This window comes from Entelurus aequoreus, linkage group LG19 (assembly GCF_033978785.1).
Source record: "Entelurus aequoreus isolate RoL-2023_Sb linkage group LG19, RoL_Eaeq_v1.1, whole genome shotgun sequence".
NCBI lineage: Eukaryota > Metazoa > Chordata > Actinopteri > Syngnathiformes > Syngnathidae > Entelurus > Entelurus aequoreus.
The window spans coordinates 19,525,872-19,542,623 of NC_084749.1; the positions used below are offsets into that span (position 1 = coordinate 19,525,872).

At 39.1% G+C, this 16,752-nt stretch overlaps 1 protein-coding gene across 1 annotated transcript; it reads right to left on the reverse strand.

Annotated features, from left to right (window-relative positions):
• Positions 1 to 62: 62 nt before the first annotated feature.
• Positions 63 to 13,034, reverse strand: ddx59 (DEAD (Asp-Glu-Ala-Asp) box polypeptide 59). Its single transcript, XM_062027514.1, has 8 exons — positions 12,895 to 13,034; positions 11,710 to 12,616; positions 9,296 to 9,478; positions 9,106 to 9,195; positions 8,754 to 9,005; positions 2,815 to 2,967; positions 590 to 718; positions 63 to 498 (listed from the first exon to the last, which is right to left on the reverse strand). The coding sequence occupies exons 2-8, from the start codon at positions 12,598 to 12,600 to the stop codon at positions 238 to 240; spliced, it is 1,959 nt and encodes a 652-aa protein (XP_061883498.1). The 5' UTR covers positions 12,601 to 12,616; positions 12,895 to 13,034; the 3' UTR covers positions 63 to 237.
• Positions 13,035 to 16,752: the final 3,718 nt, after the last annotated feature.

Genomic DNA, 16,752 nt, shown 5'->3' on the forward strand with positions numbered 1-16,752 from the left:
GAAATTTGATTATTAATAGATACATATTGTTCTTTTTAATGAATATAACTATGAAGCCAATTTTTATACAACCAACAAATAGTTTTATTCTTTTTACCATTTAATTGTTAATTAATACACTTTTGCAACAGCTGCACTAAAAATGTTTGTTCACAACACCTTCCAGTCCTGCAGTGTCCAATGCCTGTGCTCTTCTAAATTCTCATTCTCTTATCAGAAGAAGCCTATCTGTCCGAACTATTTTTTACGCCGGTCATGTCTCTTAATAATGTCGAGGAGGTTATTCTTGGTCACCATCGTGTCGCCAGGCCCAAACTTAGCATGTTGCTTTTCTCTCCTCTGCTGCTCGAAAAGGTGAGGTGAGTTGAGGAGCTGCGGAGGCAGGATGGTTCCTGTCGGTTTGACCCTGTTGAACACCGCCAGGAACAGACGTTTGTTGTTGTTGTTCAGAAAGGTGATGGCTGTTCCCCTGTGGCCGAGACGACCGGCTCTTCCCACCTACAAGGAAACGAGGGCGTATGGAAAAGTGTTAGTGCTGTTACGATGATTACAAAATGAAATCAAAATCTGTTTGTGCAACACCACTAACCTGATGGACATACTCATCCATGGTGTTTGGCATATCAAAATTAACCACCACTCGGACATTTGCCAAGTCCAGTCCCCTGCCTAGCACACCGGTACTTATCACCACCTCAAAGTCACCATCCAGAAGTCCCTGAAGACAACACGAGATTGACTTTTGAGTTAAAAGTGGAATTAATCGGATCAGGTGGCCGATATTTGGCTATTTTAACTGACAGGTGATCGACCAATTAACTGGCAAACAGAGCCAATCTTTACCACAGCTGTGTCTTAGTGTTTACATGGCTAAAGACTGTGCTCACATGAAAGATTCCTTCAAAATGGATGCACGCTCAGGAAGACACGCTTGCATTTCCATAGTCCTTGTTACACACATGCAGGAGTTGCATGAAACCAAAGAGGAACACCGGCTCAAATTTGAGAGCAAGCTGCAAAGAACGCGCCATCTATCCACAGTACGAACCTGCTTTCAAGATACTAACACTCACCACCATGGCAGAGGAAATACACTGCAACTACATAATTTCCCCATTGGGAGATACATAAAGTCTATCCTAACAGATCAGGACTCAAAATTGGATCGGATCAAAACTACTAACTATAGTAATGTGTTCTTACAGCATTAAGGACCACCAAATTGCCACACTTGAGGGAGAGGAGGTGCGCAAGCGTTTTTTTATGATATCAAACAAAAAAAACTCCATTGTAATGGACGTGCACATGTCACTAACAGTATACTGTATGTTCTCTACTTCACGCAGGAGACCTTTGTATAAAAAAAAGCCGATTTTACTGCACGTCATAAAATAAAACCTGGAGCTTAAGCAATGAGAGCTGTAATTTTTAGCATTTTGTTTTTCCTTCAACGAATTGGCTAACCTTGAATTAAAAGCCTGTTAAGATGGGGCTGTGATCTTAACACTGTGGCTCACATTGTGTAGCTATGTAAGCTAAAGTGCTAACACTAAATGCTACCAGCATTTTTAAACTGTCTAAATTAAGGCTACATTTTCAGCAATACAATATTGTGGAACTCTCTAAGACGTTTTTTAAAAATTGTTAAATTATATAGAATGGGACCTTTAGAGCTGGGGTTCTCAAACTTTTTGACCTCTGTGCCCAATTTTTCCACTACAGAGGGGCCTGGGGCCCACTCAAATATTAACACTGAAATATTTTATACGTTTAAAATCAAGAGTAAGATTGCTAATCTTACTCTTGATTTTAAACGTATAAAATAATTGCAACTGATCTATTAAAGTTCAACAGGATAAACATTGTCAAATTATATGAAAGCAAGCGTTAATCACAAAGATTGTTATCAAAGCTTAGGTCAGGTTGATTACAAAAATAAATACTCATCAAATATACTACAAAAGAAGGGACTCATAAAAACTGATGAAAAATAAAATTACATACAATTACACAGTGCTAAAATTAATCATTTCTAACTAAATTAATAATAAATTATAATAATACATAGGTTTTTTAAATAAACTGTCAATAAAATAAAGTGCAAATAAAAATACAGCTTCACTACTTTAGTTATAATTTTTGCGCTTAATAAACTTCTCTATGACTTTAGCTCCAGATTTCTTTAGTTTGGTTGATATTGTCATTACTGCCACAAGTGGTGGGAAAGTGTATTACAACTGAGTCCCTCTGCGGCCCATATGGACCACAGCTGAGAAACAGATATTTTTTGGCGGCCCTCGAGGAGGCCCTCGTGGCCCAACAATGAGCCTTAGGGTTAGGAAACGCTGATTTAAAGCACACATCATCTCTAATCACCAGTCTGCCTTTGTCTTAGCCATGAAAACAAGTGAGTGAAATGAGACTGACTGGCAGTGCAACAACAGAGTCATTAATATTAAAGCCAGTGTCTGTGTCTCAGGATGACAATAACATGGTATCTGCAAGGAATGCAACTGATGCCTTCCTTAAAATTGATTTGAGACTGTTTGGGCTTTGGGAAATATTTTGTTGGAACAAAAGAAGAGGCACAATCCTAAAATTGCTATTTTGGGAGTCAAAGCAACTCTACCAAGTAGAAGGGTGGAATGTGTAAACATTGACATTTATGTATCACATTTCCAGAACATATTGGAGAAAATGGAAAAACCGAGCAATAATATAATTTACTTTTCATCAAAAAAAGTAAGTGATAAGGATAATGTCTTAATTCAGTGTGGATGGCAGCATCCCTTCCACTGCCTGTTCTAGCCTCACCTTGAGGATGCGATTACGTTCCAGCTGGCTCTTGTCGGAGTGGATCGCCACTGTGTTGAGGTCCGTCACCTTGGCGACGGCTTCACACAGCAGATCAGCGCCGAGTTTACAGTCGACAAACACTACCACTGGAGGCTGGTATAACTTATTGTCCTGTAAAGCGAAGAAAAAATATATATATATATTTTAGACATCAAGTTGAGTAGCTTTCATGTAACCCTGCCGACTACCCATGCAACTCACAAACAATTCTGCATCACACCACTTACATTTTCACAGATATTGAACTTCTGGTGCTATTCAACTGGTGGCCAAAACTGGCCCGGAATGACACCATACCGGTCCTCGAACTCAGTTCAAAACTTGGGAGACAAACGTTCTTGCGTAACATTTCTAAAAACACTAGTATGCTCCTGTTTATGGCCTCAGGGCAGTGACAAAATCCTTGTGCAGGGCAGTGACAAAATCCTTGTGCGTAGAAACCACACCTTGCATGTGCATGGCCTTTCTACACATGGACACATTTCTCTACGTACTCTGTTTACGCTTGCGAGATGTGTTTCTCTGTTTCTATACATTTTTGCCTTTTGGCACTTAGGGGCGGGCATTGAATACACGGCATCTGCAATTTCTCTTCTTTCTGATTGATCACTTTAAACGCCTACCGCCTCCTTATCGGAGCCAATCGGAGGAAACAGTTACCGTCAAACTGTGTCCTTTCTAAAGAAATGTAATTATTAGAGTGTAGAGTTTAGACAAAATATCCCATTGTATCATTCATTATGATGTACAGTGCTTAAGGTTTTTTTTTAAAGATTACATTGTGGGGATACAACACTCTGCCACTATGACATCAGGGCATCGATAAATGAGCTACCTTTTATCATATCATTTTATCATAGAAAATAGGTCTATATATAGGGGTGGCGTGGCGAAGTTGGTAGAGTGGCCGTGCCAGCAAGGAGGGTTGCTGGTTACTGGGGTTCAATCCCCACCTTCTACCATCCTAGTCACGTTCGTTGTGTCCTTGGGCAAGACACTTCACCCTTGCTCCTGATGGCTGCTGGTTAGCGCCTTGCATGGCAGCTCCCGCCATCAGTGTGTGAATGTGTGTGTGAATGGGTGAATGTGGAAATACTGTCAAAGCGCTTTGAGTACCTTGAAGGTAGAAAAGCGCTATACAAGTATAACCCATTTATCATTTATTTATCATTTATATAATGCAAGATTGAAATTACCTTGGGAGCATATACCCAGAAAAACTAAAAAAAGCTATCTTAATGGCATCATGTTGTTAAATGTTGGGATTTTTTACATGTTCCCATGATATCATAATAAATGGTAATGTAATCGTTTATTACAGTGTTTCATTGTTGCGAGCGCTCCCAAGAGGGCCGCACAAAATATCTGTTTCTCAGCTGTGGTCTGTTTGGACTGCAGCGGTAACCAGTTGTAATTAGGGATGTCCGATAATGGCTTTTTGCCGATATCCGATATTCCAATATTGTCCAACTCTTAATTACCGATACCGATATCAACCGATACCGATATATACAGTCGTGGAATTAACACATTATTATGCCTAATTTGGACAACCAGGTATGGTGAAGATAAATAAATTAAAAACATTTTCTTGAATAAAAAGAAAGTAAAACAATATAAAAACAGTTACATAGAAAGTAGTAATTAATGAAAATGAGTAAAATTAACTGTTAAAGGTTAGTACTATTAGTGGACCAGCAGCACGCACAATCATGTGTGCTTACGGACTGTATCCCTTGCAGACTGTATTGATATATATTGATATATAATGTAGGAACCAGAATATTAATAACAGAAAGAAACAACCCTTTTGTGTGAATGAGTGTGAATGAGTGTAAATGGGGGAGGGAGTTTTTTTGGGTTGGTGCACTAATTGTAAGTGTATCTTGCGTTTTTTATGTTGATTTAATTTTTAAAAAAAACAACAAACAAACTGATACCGATAATTTCCGATATTACATTTTAAAGCATTTATCGGCCGATAATATCGGCAGGCCGATATTATCGGACATCTCTAGTTGTAATACACACTTCCACCACTTGTGACAGTAAAGACAATCTCAAACAAAGAGAAGAATTCTGGAGCTAAAGTCATGGAGAAGTTTCTTAAGTGCAAAAATTATGACTAAATTGGTGAAGTTGTATTTTCATTTTATTGACAGTTTAGTTAGGAAACATATTCATTATTAATTTTGTTTGTTTGTTTTAGCACAACAAATTGTATGTTAAATGTATTTTTCGTCAGTTCCGATGAGTCCCTTCTTATGCAGTTTATTTGGTTAGTACTTATTTTTCTTAATCAGCCTGACCTAAGACTAAGGTTTATGTGTTAAATAAATAATAATCTTTGCGATTAACACATGGTTTAGACTTAGACAGACTTTATCGATCTCCAAGAGAGATTGTTAGACACAGTAGCTCAATTACAGGAGGAAAGGATAACTAAAACACTCAAGGGCACTAAAAAAAGATAAAAATAAATACAAAATAAAATATAATAGACAATACCAACTATACAAAAGCGATAGTATACATCCGCCCTGAGATCGGTAGGTTGTGAGTTCAAACCCCGACCGAGTCATACCAAAGACTATAAAAATGGGACCCATTACCTCCCTGCTTGGCACTCAGCATCAAGGGTTGGAATTGGGGGTTAAATCACCAAAAATGATTCCCGGGCGCGGCACCGCTGCTGCCCACTGGGGGGTGATCAAGGGGATGGGTCAAATGCGGAGGACAAATTTCACCACACCCAGTGTGTGTGTGACAATCATTGGTACTTTAACTTTAACAACAACAATGGGACAACTAAAACAATAAAAACTGTAAATAGGTTAGATATAATTATTGAGTATGATTAAGAGAAATATACCTAATTCGGTGTTAATATTTAAGTGGGCCTCAAGCACCTGTGTAGTGGAAAAGTTGGGCCTCGAAGTCAAAAAGGTTAAGAACACCTGGTCTAATAGGTTGCAGTGTAAAATGTGTATTAAATGAGAAAATACAATAATAGTGAGTTATTTTGTCTTCTTCAGAAGAGGCACACAAACAGGCTTTGAACTGGAGACCGTAGGTGTTTAAAGTGACCAATTAGAAAGAAGAAGAGTTGCTGGGCCGTCTCCCAGTGCCAAAAGTGTGTAGAGAAACAAGAGAACCATTAGCAAAAAGACGCCGTGCACGCACAGGTGATTCCCCACGCACGAAGTGTGCTTCATACATGCAAACATGGACCAGTGTAAACACAATGCCATTGACATTTTGACCTCTGAAATGCCAGCATCCACTACAGCAGACACTTGTATTTTGCATTACAGTGCTATTTTCTTCAGAAATGTGTTACTGATAACAGAACCACAACCAAATGTCCACTGCAGAGGAAGCTGGTTCTCAAAATAAGAGTAATAGTGAAGGGAGGAGTCTGGCCCCCCGGGGCTTAGCTTTCTGGAAATGTGGCCCGAGAACAATTTAGTAGTACAGCCCAAAGGAAAAGTGAAGTTGACTGTTCTTATTCTATGTACAGCAAATAGTCCAAGCATGACTGGGATTCCTGGATTGCAGCCATGACGGTGGGGCCCACCCATTTCCTGCACACTGTCAGTAAAGACCAACCTTTTGAGATTGATTGATTGACCCACCTCTATGTAGAGTTAAGAATGCTTCCTGTGCATCTACTAAAAATGTAAAGTTATTTATTTACACCCAACTCTTTTCTACAATACAATAGATTGATTAGACTTGACCTGAGGGTTGCTCGATATAGACGATATAAATTTGGCCAACAATAGAACATTTAATACTATGGTTATATCGTGATAATACATGTTGATGACACATTCTAGATGTGTCCTACAAATTTGACAGCGACAAGTAACCAGTTCTCTTACAATTACACTGTAATCACTGCTGTTTCTTGCCTTCCTGTTATCACTGGAGGGCAAGAAATAGCTAAACATGCAACAGCATAAAAAGATACAAATAAGCATAGCTAACCGCTAAACTAGAGGTCTTGGATATAAACATGGGTTGGAGAATCGATACAAATATTGACAGTAATGATACCAAATTTAGTATTAGTTAATTATCGACATTACAGTGATTAATTAAAATATTTTTTATCAACATAAACATATTTTTTGTTTAGTTTTTGTTTACAAACTCAGGAAATAAGGGCCAACAGTAGTTTTAGTTTTTTAAATTATTTTTAGTGTATTGACTTTATCATACATTTTGTGTGTAAAAAGGGAAAAGGGGGATAATTTGACATTTCTAGTAATGTTAAGAATGAAACAACAGAATAATAAGTACTTACTACACTTTCAAGAGTAGGTTTGTAGATTAATAATAATCTAAAGAAAATAATACAACTGGACGCATACTGAAGCCTGTTTAACTCATTTTAAAGTGTTTCTATTATCATTTATATACCAAATAATTAGAGATGTCCGATAATGGCTTTTTTGCCGATATCCGATATTCCGATATTGTCCAACTCTTAATTACTGATTCCGATATCAACCGATACCGATATATACAGTCGTGGAATTAACACATTATTATGCCTAATTTTGTTGTGATGCCCCGCTGGGTGCATTAAACAATGTAACAAGGTTTTCCAAAATGAATCAACTCAAGTTAAGGAAAAAAATGCCAACATGGCACCACCATATTTATTATTGAAGGCACAAAGTGCTTTTTTTTTTTAACATGCCTCAAAACAGCAGCTTGGAATTTGGGACATGCTCTCCCTGAGATCCACTACAACTATGGGAAGTACTATACTTTGACTTTCACAAAGTGCATTATTTTAAAAAATTTTTTAAACATGCCTCAAAACAACAGCTACAAAAACAATGAAGGCACACAGCTTCAGTCCAGAGTATACTAGAGTCATGAAGTAAACAATAGCATAGCCCTCCTTTAGTGCAAGACTACCTGGCATACTGTATAACAGGAAATTATAAACTGGGCTCAATCTGCCCTACTCGAACGTATTTGTATGAGTAACACAAACGTGCTGCAAGCGAGTGGTGAGTGCTTGAAGTGGCCTACCAGTCAGTCAGAGCTTCTGAAATGCTGCGTTGAGACAGGGGTGGTTTTTGTTGTATTTTTGTTTTTTCTCGGCGGAGTCTTTAAACGACAACTGTGTGGTGCTACTTTTTTTCGCTGTTTGATTTTCATCCATCTTCCGCTTGTATTCATCGTGTATCTCCTTATGATTCTTGAAGAGGTAGGAGATCAAATTGCTCGTATTAAAGGAATACGTCTTGGTTCCTCCTCGCATAACCAACTTTTTTATCCATCAGAGACACTTTAAAATAATCCCAAACCATAGACATGGTGTCATTAGTCAGTCACCGAGCGAGCTGGCTTGTTAGCCAGGCTACAGCACCGGCAACAACACCTTCTTGTTGTTGTTATGCTACGCTCGCGGCGGTTTGATGAGGTCATCAAGCGTCACCAGTAAACTTCTCATGCTGCAGTCGTGCTGCAACTCCTGTGTTGTGTGTGGGAGAGGGGATGGGGGAGGGGCTACTGACTGGGAGACGCAACTGCTCTGTATTTCTCCCTACGTCTGTGTACCACTCCGTACAGCGGCGTTTTAAAAAGTCATAAATTTTACTTTTTGAAACCAATACCGATCATTTCCAATATTACATTTTAAAGCATTTATCGGCCGATAATATCGGCAGTCCGATATTATCGGACATCTCTATAAATAATATTGTGATACCCCCGACCCCGAGAGGGACAAGCGGTAGAGATGGATGGATGGATATATCGTTATCACAAGAGGCTGCAATGTATATTGCAATATATATTTTAGGACATCCCTACTTGACTTGCAAAGCAACAGAGTCTACTGCATATCTTCAAAATAATTTGTGTGTTGAACCTACGTTGAGAATCTCAAACAGCTTCTTCTTCTTGGAGGGCTCCTCGACCCACAGCAGGATCTGCCTAACGTTGGCACAGGGCTGGTTCTTCTCTCCGACAGCAATACGGACTGGGTCCTGCACCAACCGGGACGCCAGCTCCTCCGTCCCCGTTGGGATGGTGGCTGATGCCAGTAGGGTCTGGCGGTCTTCGGGCACATGCTCTAAAACCTCTAGGACCTGCTGCTGGAAGCCCATCTTGAGCATAGTGTCAACCTGCAGAATGTGCCACAGGAGCACAGTATGAGAATATGCAAACAATTCATTGCCAGCAGGGAAAACAGCCAATTACTGTGTTGATTAACGACGGCCGTACCTCATCAACCACAACAATCTTCACTCTATCAAGCCGCACAGCCTTCTGCTTCAAAACCTCAAGGAGTCGCCCTGGTGTTGCTATGACGATCTACAAGTGATTTATACATAAAAAACACAATTAAGTTATCGAATCATTTTGCGAGGCCATCTTTTCTAAAATAAGTACAGGTATATTTGTCAGAAGTTACTTTGATGCTGCTCTTGAGGCGGTGAAGTTGTGGAGGGAGGGGCATGCCGCCCACCAGCAGGGCGGTTCTCATATTAGGCAGGCCAATCACCACCTCCTTGGCCTGTCTCTCTATCTGAATGGCCAGCTCTCTGGTGGGTGTCAAGATGAGGGCCACAGGGCTGCGAGCGGTCTGAGTTTGTTCCTGAAGGAAAAGTTGCATCATGAATTTAAATTGCAAAATATGCACACACACTAGATATGGAAATGGAATCTAATATTTTTCAAATATATGCAGTATTTTTTATGTGTGAAGGATGCATGTGCGACCTGTTTAGGGTGCAGCTCATGCCATAACCCATAACAAAACATGTTCTAGACCAAACATCACTTCATATTCTCTATTGCTCGCTAGTGTTACCATAGTTAATGGGTAGACATATGGGGAAATAACTACAAAAGTACACTTCATTCATTAACGGTGTTACAAAAAAGATCAGTTAGAATAATACATAATGTTGGATATAGAGAACATACAAACCCTTTATTTATTGAATCAAAAATACTGAAATTCCACGACATAGTGAATTTGCAAACAGCTAAAATTATACATAGAGCAAACTATAACCTTTTACCCAAGAATATACAACAATTCTTCTTAAAAAAAAAGAGGAGAAATATAATCTTAGAGAAAAATGTAATTTAAAACATTTGTATGCCCGTACAACACTTAAGACCTTCAGTATATCTGTATGTGGAATTAAATTATGGAATGGATTAAGCAAAGCAATCAAACAATTTACTAATATCATCCACTTCAAGAAACTCTTGAAACTGAAAGGGTTTACAAAGTACAAAGAAGAAGAACCATGATAAACATTCTGAATTTATTTCATCCATCCATCCGTTCAACTTTTCAAAATAATCTTACTCATCTCACCATATGAAATGTAATTTACTTCAGCGAGTATGATTTATTTATTTATTTATTTTTATTGTGATTACTTATGGAGTATATTGTGAATAAATTGAGAACAGGAAGGGAACAAAAGTTTTAGCAACTGTTATGTAAAAGAAAAGGGGTAGGATTAAATAAGCTCTGCTTCTTTCTACTCCTTTTCGAACACGTTGAAAAGAGAAATGGTATTGGGTTTTTTTGTTTTTTTTTCATAAAGAAATACACGGCGTGGCGCGGTTGGGAGATTGGCCGTGCCAGCAACCTGAGGGTTCCTGTTTCAATCTCCACCTTCTACCAACTTCGTCATGTCCGTTGTGTCCTTGAGCAAGACACTTCACCCTTGCTCCTGATGAGTGGTGGTTAGGGCCTTGCATGGCAGCTCCCGCCATCAGTGTGTGAATGTGTGTGTGAATGGGTGAATGTGGAAATACTGTCAAAGCGCTTTGAGTACCTTGAAGGTAGAAAAGCGCTATACAAGTATAACCCATTTACCATTTACAATCATGTGTGCTTACGGACTGTATCCCTGCAGACTGTATTGATCTATATTGATATATAATGTAGGAACCAGAAATACTAATAGCAGAAAGAAACAACCCTTTTGTGCGAATGAGTGTAAATGGGGGAGGGAGGTTTTTTGGGTTGTTGCACTAATTGTAAGTTTATCTTGTGTTTTTATGTTGATTTAATAAAAAAAATATATATATTATTTTTATTTTTTTTTTATTTATTTCTTGCGCGGCCCGGTACCAATCGATCCACGGACCGGTACCGGGCCGCGGCCCGGTGGTTGGGGACCACTGGTCTAGAGGATGAATTCAGCATAATTCTCACTCCTCGGGTAAAAAATGTTGGGATGCAATGAGCATCTTGCCGAGTTTTTCTAGCGATGTCTTCGGGTCTAAGGTTGAATTTCAAAGTTGACCAACTTCTCAGCTTGTGCAAGGCATGATTAATTTTTAATTTCTCAAACTCAGAGGCAATTCAGCAGCAACTCAGTAGCTAGCTTTCCTCGGCCCAGTGGCCAGAGGAGCAGTGTGAGTGTGCGAAGGTGCTGTGATACTAAAAGTAGTTCCTCTGTCTTAACTCCTAGAATAACAATGTCGCTATAGCTTGATTAATATGCCTGTCAGGGCATGTAAAATGTATGGTTAGCAGTTCTCTGATGGTTTTATAGGTGGAGTAGATGACTCTCCATTACCTATATTGTTAGCTGCTTCTTGCGAGTGTATTTTCTACTATTTAGAATAATTTAGCAATTAGGTTCCAAATATTCAATTTGAAAGAAACTTCCCAGTACCTGGAAGTCTGCATGGGAATAAAATACACATTTTCAACAGGCACACACTCATGTCACCTGAATCGTGTCTGTAAAACTAAGAGGAGTAATTCCCAATACGAAAATTCAGCTTTTTATCTGAGCAATGTTTCCGTTGTGTATAGAAATATAAATGTATTGACAAAAAGATTGATAGTACCTTCGTTGCCCTTAGAATGACGGGAAGCAGGAAGGCTATCGTTTTCCCTGAGCCGGTGTCAGCACTGGTGATCACATCCCTGCCAATGAGACCAACGGGCAGCATCTGCATCTGTACGGGTGTGGGCGTCTCGTAGCCGGCCTTCTTCAAGTTGCGATTAAGAGTCACTGGAAAGCCACAGTGTTCAAACTCCACAATGGGCCTCGTTACATCTCTCCCTTGAGTATCAATGCCCAGTTCCTTTTTAATCCGCCCCACCTGCTCATCAGTGAGACCAGATATGAACGGATCCTCCTTGTAGGAATAGTTCAATTCAAGTGTTTTCACAGAAGCTGCAGCAGGTTGAGTCTTTTCGTCTCTATTCGTGTCCTTTTGATTAAACACCTCCACCCCAGTGCCCAAGCCCATTTGGGCCAAGTGGCTGCCTTTACATTCCAGACTGCAAACATCGTTGTCAGTGCTGTCACAGATGTACTCTCCATAGCGCCCACACATCACACAGATGGGTTCTCCTGGTTCTGGCCATCTTTGATTCTTTTTGAAAGATTTGACCGGTTCCTCGTCTTCTTCAGCACTGCTTGAAGAACACTCCTTTTCAACTTCTTGTTCTTTTTGTTCTTCTTGTAATGGTTCTTCTTTTTGTTCTTCTTGTAATGGTTCTTCTTTTTGTTCTTCTTGTAATGGTTCTTCTTTTTGTTCTTCTTGTAATGGGATCTCAACCATTACTCTGCAGTCTTCAATGTTGGTGTCTTTGGTCTCCTGTTCATCATGTGTCTTAGAAGCTCCTTCACTTGTCTCATCTTTTTGATCCAACTGGACTTTCTTCCTCTTCAGAATTAGGTTAGAGTCTTCTGCTGGTCTCTTCACTTTAAGGGCTCTTGGCATAAACATTTTACAGGCTAGTAATCTAGGAAGACAGACACAAACAAACAAGCAAACCATGTTAGCTAAACTGAAACATCAGAGTAAACTTTTTATATAAGTGAAGTCTTGCTTTTCTGTATACTACATTAACCTATACATTGTTAAATGCACTTTAACAAATATACATATATAAAATAAAAAATAAGACACTCCTGTGTGCTGTAGTCCCCAGCATCGATGATCAAATAATCATAAATTACAAATATCAATACGTTTCATAGCAAGTATTATTTCAAACCTCTGCATAAAAAACATACTAACCTGCAATGTTCGTAAACATGTTCGAAAGTTTAATCTGATAAATTTGAAAGAAACCACTACGGCGCTGTCTGCGTTTCAAGACAGCTACTGTCGCAGAATGATGACGTAGTTCTGTAGTCTTTAATAGCTGGGAATTGTAGTCCATTAATGTATCCATAAAGTAGATTGCCAATGTCACTGCAGTTTCACCGGTACATGTATCAAAAGACGACACTGCATTTTACCTGCCTCACTTGTGAGTACATCCAAAAAGTAATATATCTAAAATATGAAATACTCACTCTCCTCATACATTTTTATTCAATAAAAAATAATAATATAATATAATAATATTTTAAATAGAATTTATTATTTTTGTAATCAACATATAGTCAATTTAAAATATGAGATAGTTTAATGGAATGTTCTTACACACAAGTAACATGTGAATTGCTTAGTCAGGTCTAAGACAAACAGACTCAAGCAATTTTTCCCCCCTAAAGGCCTACTGAAACCCACTACTACCGACCACGCAGTCTGATAGTTTATATATCAATGATGAAATCTTAACATTGCAACACATGCCAATACGGCCGGGTTAACTTATAAAGTGCAATTTTAAATTTCCCGCTAAACTTCTGGTTGAAAACGTCTAGTATGATGACGTATGCGCGTGACGTCACTAGTTAAACGGAAGTATTGGTACACCATTGAATTCAATACAAAAAAGCTCTGTTTTCATCTCAAAATTCCACAGTATTCTGGACATCTGTGTTGGTGAATCTTTTGCAATTTGTTTAATGAACAATGAAGACTGCAAAGAAGAAAGTTGTAGGTGGGATCGGTGTATTAGCGGCTGGCTGTAGCAACACAACCAGGAGGACTTTGACTTGGATAGCAGACACGCTAGCCGACGCTAGCCGACGCTAGCCGACGCTAGCCGACGCTAGCCGACGCTAGCCGACGCTAGCCGACGCTAGCCGACGCTAGCCGCCGACCGAACGGATGATCGGGTGAAGTCCTTCGTCCTTCCGTCGATCGCTGGAACGTAGGTGAGCATGGGTGTTGTTGAGCAGATGAGGGCTGGCTGGCGTAGGTGGAGCGCTAATGTTTTTATCATAGCTCTGTGAGGTCCCGTTGCTAAGTTAGCTTCAATGGCGTCGTTAGCAACAGCATTGTTAAGCTTCACCAAGCTGGAAAGCATTAACCGTGTATTTACAGGTCCAGGGTTTAATAATATTGTTGATTTTCTGTCTATCCTTCCAGTCAGAGGTTTATTTCTTTTGTTTCTATCTGCATTTGAGCCCGATGCTATCACGTTAGCTCCGTAGCTAAAGTGTTTCGCCGATGTATTGTTATGGAGATAAAAGTCACTGTGAATGTCCATTTCGCGTTCTCGACTTTCATTTTCAAGAGGATATAGTATCCGAGGTGGTTTAAAATACAAATCCGTGATCCACAATAGAAAAAGGAGAGAGTGTGAAATCCAATGAACCCTTGTACCTAAGTTACGGTCAGAGCGAAAAAAAAGATACGTCCTGCACTGCACGCTAGTCCTTCACTTTCACGTTCCTCATCCACGAATGTTTCATCCTCGCTCAAACTAATGGGGTAATCGTCGCTTTCTCGGTCCGAATCTCTCTCTCTGCTCTGAAAACAATAGGAAAATGTGAGCAGCCCTCCCTCCTGTGACGTCACGCTACTTCCGGTAGGGGCAAGGCTTTTTTTTTATCAGAGACCAAAAGTTGCGGACTTTATCGTCGTTGTTCTCTACTAAATCCTTTCAGCAAAAACATGGCAATATCGCAAAATGATCAAGTATGACACAGAGAATGGATCTGCTATCCCCGTTTAAATAAAAACATTTCATTTCAGTAGGCCTCTAAGCATCATGTAGCAGTATTGCTGAGTGCTAAACAAGAAATACGAACATAATAAAACAAACACTTATTGTACAATGTCTGCTCTCTCTGGAATGTCGACTGATGGGATGTTCTTCTCATTTAGATGAGCAATTAATCATAATCCTGAAGCAGGTAAACCAAAAAAAAAAAGGTGTATTTACACGTGCGTCTTTTCGTGTCTTTCTCACAGTTTCCGTGTCTAAGTTGGATGTCAAAGTTAACCAACTTCTCGGTTTAGGGCAACATTCTTCTGCTATCCAGGTGAGAGGCATGATTTATAATCTAGAATTAACTTTCACCAGCTCAGTGGCGATGCAGCAGCTCACCGGCTCAATACGTCAATGTAGCAGCACAAGCTATTTAGCTCTCTAAAAATCGGTCGACTGCATTAGAGCAGTGTTTCTCAACCTTTTTTGAGCCGAGGCACATTTTTTTCATTGAAAATATCCGTAGGCACACCACCAGCAGAAATTATTAAAAAATGAAACTCAATTGACAGTAAAAAGTCGTTGTCGCAATTGTTGGATATGACTTTAAACCATAACCAACCATGCATCTATATAGCTCTTGTCTCAAAGTAGGTGTACTGTCACGACCTGTCACATCACACCGTGACTTATTTTGAGTTTTGTGCTGTTTTCATGTGTGTAGTGTTTTAGTTCTTGTCTTGCGCTCCTATTTTGGTGGCTTTTCCTGTTTTGTTGGGGTTTTTCTGTAGCAGTTTCATGTCTTCCTTAAACGCTATACCCCTCATCTGCTTTGTTTTAACAATTAAGAATATTTAAGTTGTTGCTATCTTTCTTTGTGGGGACATTGTTGATTGTCATGATAGATAGATAGGAATCAATAAAGTACTATCCATCTATCTATGTCATGTTCGGATGTACATTGTGGACACCGTCTTTGCGCCACTGTAAGTCTTTGCTGTCGTCCAGCATTCTGTTTTTGTTTACTTTGTAGCCAGTTAGGTTTTAGTTTCGTTTTGCATAGCCTTGCATGCCTTTTCTTAGGGGCACTCACCTTTTGTTTATTTTTGGCTTAAGCATTAGATACAACGACAAACCCTCGTCGTCTCACATGACGTGCTCCCGACATCTACAAAGCAATTAGCTACTGGCTGCCACCTACTGATATGGAAGAGTAATACACGGTTACTCTGCCGAGCTCTAGACAGCACCGACACTCAACAACGGCGCATTATTTGCAGACTATAATTACTTGTTTGCAAAAAATATTTTTACCCCAAATAGATAGATAGATAGATAGATAGATAGATAGATAGATACATAGATAGATAGATAGATAGATAGATACATAGATAGATAGATAGATAGATAGATAGATAGATAGATAGATAGATAGATAGATAGATAGATAGATAGATAGATAGCTAGATAGATAGATAGATAGATAGATAGATAGATAGATAGATAGTACTTTATTGATTCCTTCAGGAGAATTCCCTCAGGAAAATTAAAATTCCAGCAGCAGTGTACAGAATTGAGATCAAATTTAAAAAGTAAAAAGTAAATAATGGGGGTATAAATGGAAACAAAATAGAAAAATATTACAATAAGAATAAAAATAAAAAGCAACAATGAGAATAAAAATATAACAGTAAAATAAGAATATAACAAGAGAAACTAGGCAGTAGTGACCATGTTATGAAAAAGTATTGCACTGTTATTGTTTTGCATCCCCTGTCATCCAAGTACCCTAGTATCCTAGGTGAAATTACATAATCTCCCACGGCACACCAGACTGTATATCACGTGTTGAAAAACACTGCATTAGAGCGTATAATACCAATATCGCTAATACTTGGTTATTGTTCAGGTCAGGACATGTAAATGAAGTATTGTTGGTGTTTTTTTAGACGGTTTTATGGGCGGAATAGTGTACTCCCATTAGCTGCATTGTTAGCCACCTCGTACGTGCCATATTTTACGACTTAGAATGCAAAGAAAAACATATG

Excerpts from the sequence above, each read along its gene's own strand:
- ddx59 (XM_062027514.1), bottom strand. The coding sequence starts at position 12,600 with ATGTTTATGCCAAGAGCCCTTAAAGTGAAGAGACCAGCAGAAGACTCT. Across the intron at positions 2,968-8,753 it reads AGCTGTTTGAGATTCTCAAC|GACAATAAGTTATACCAGCC; the intron begins GTAGGTTCAACA and ends TTCGCTTTACAG. Across the intron at positions 719-2,814 it reads AACGTAATCGCATCCTCAAG|GGACTTCTGGATGGTGACTT; the intron begins GTGAGGCTAGAA and ends TGTTGTCTTCAG.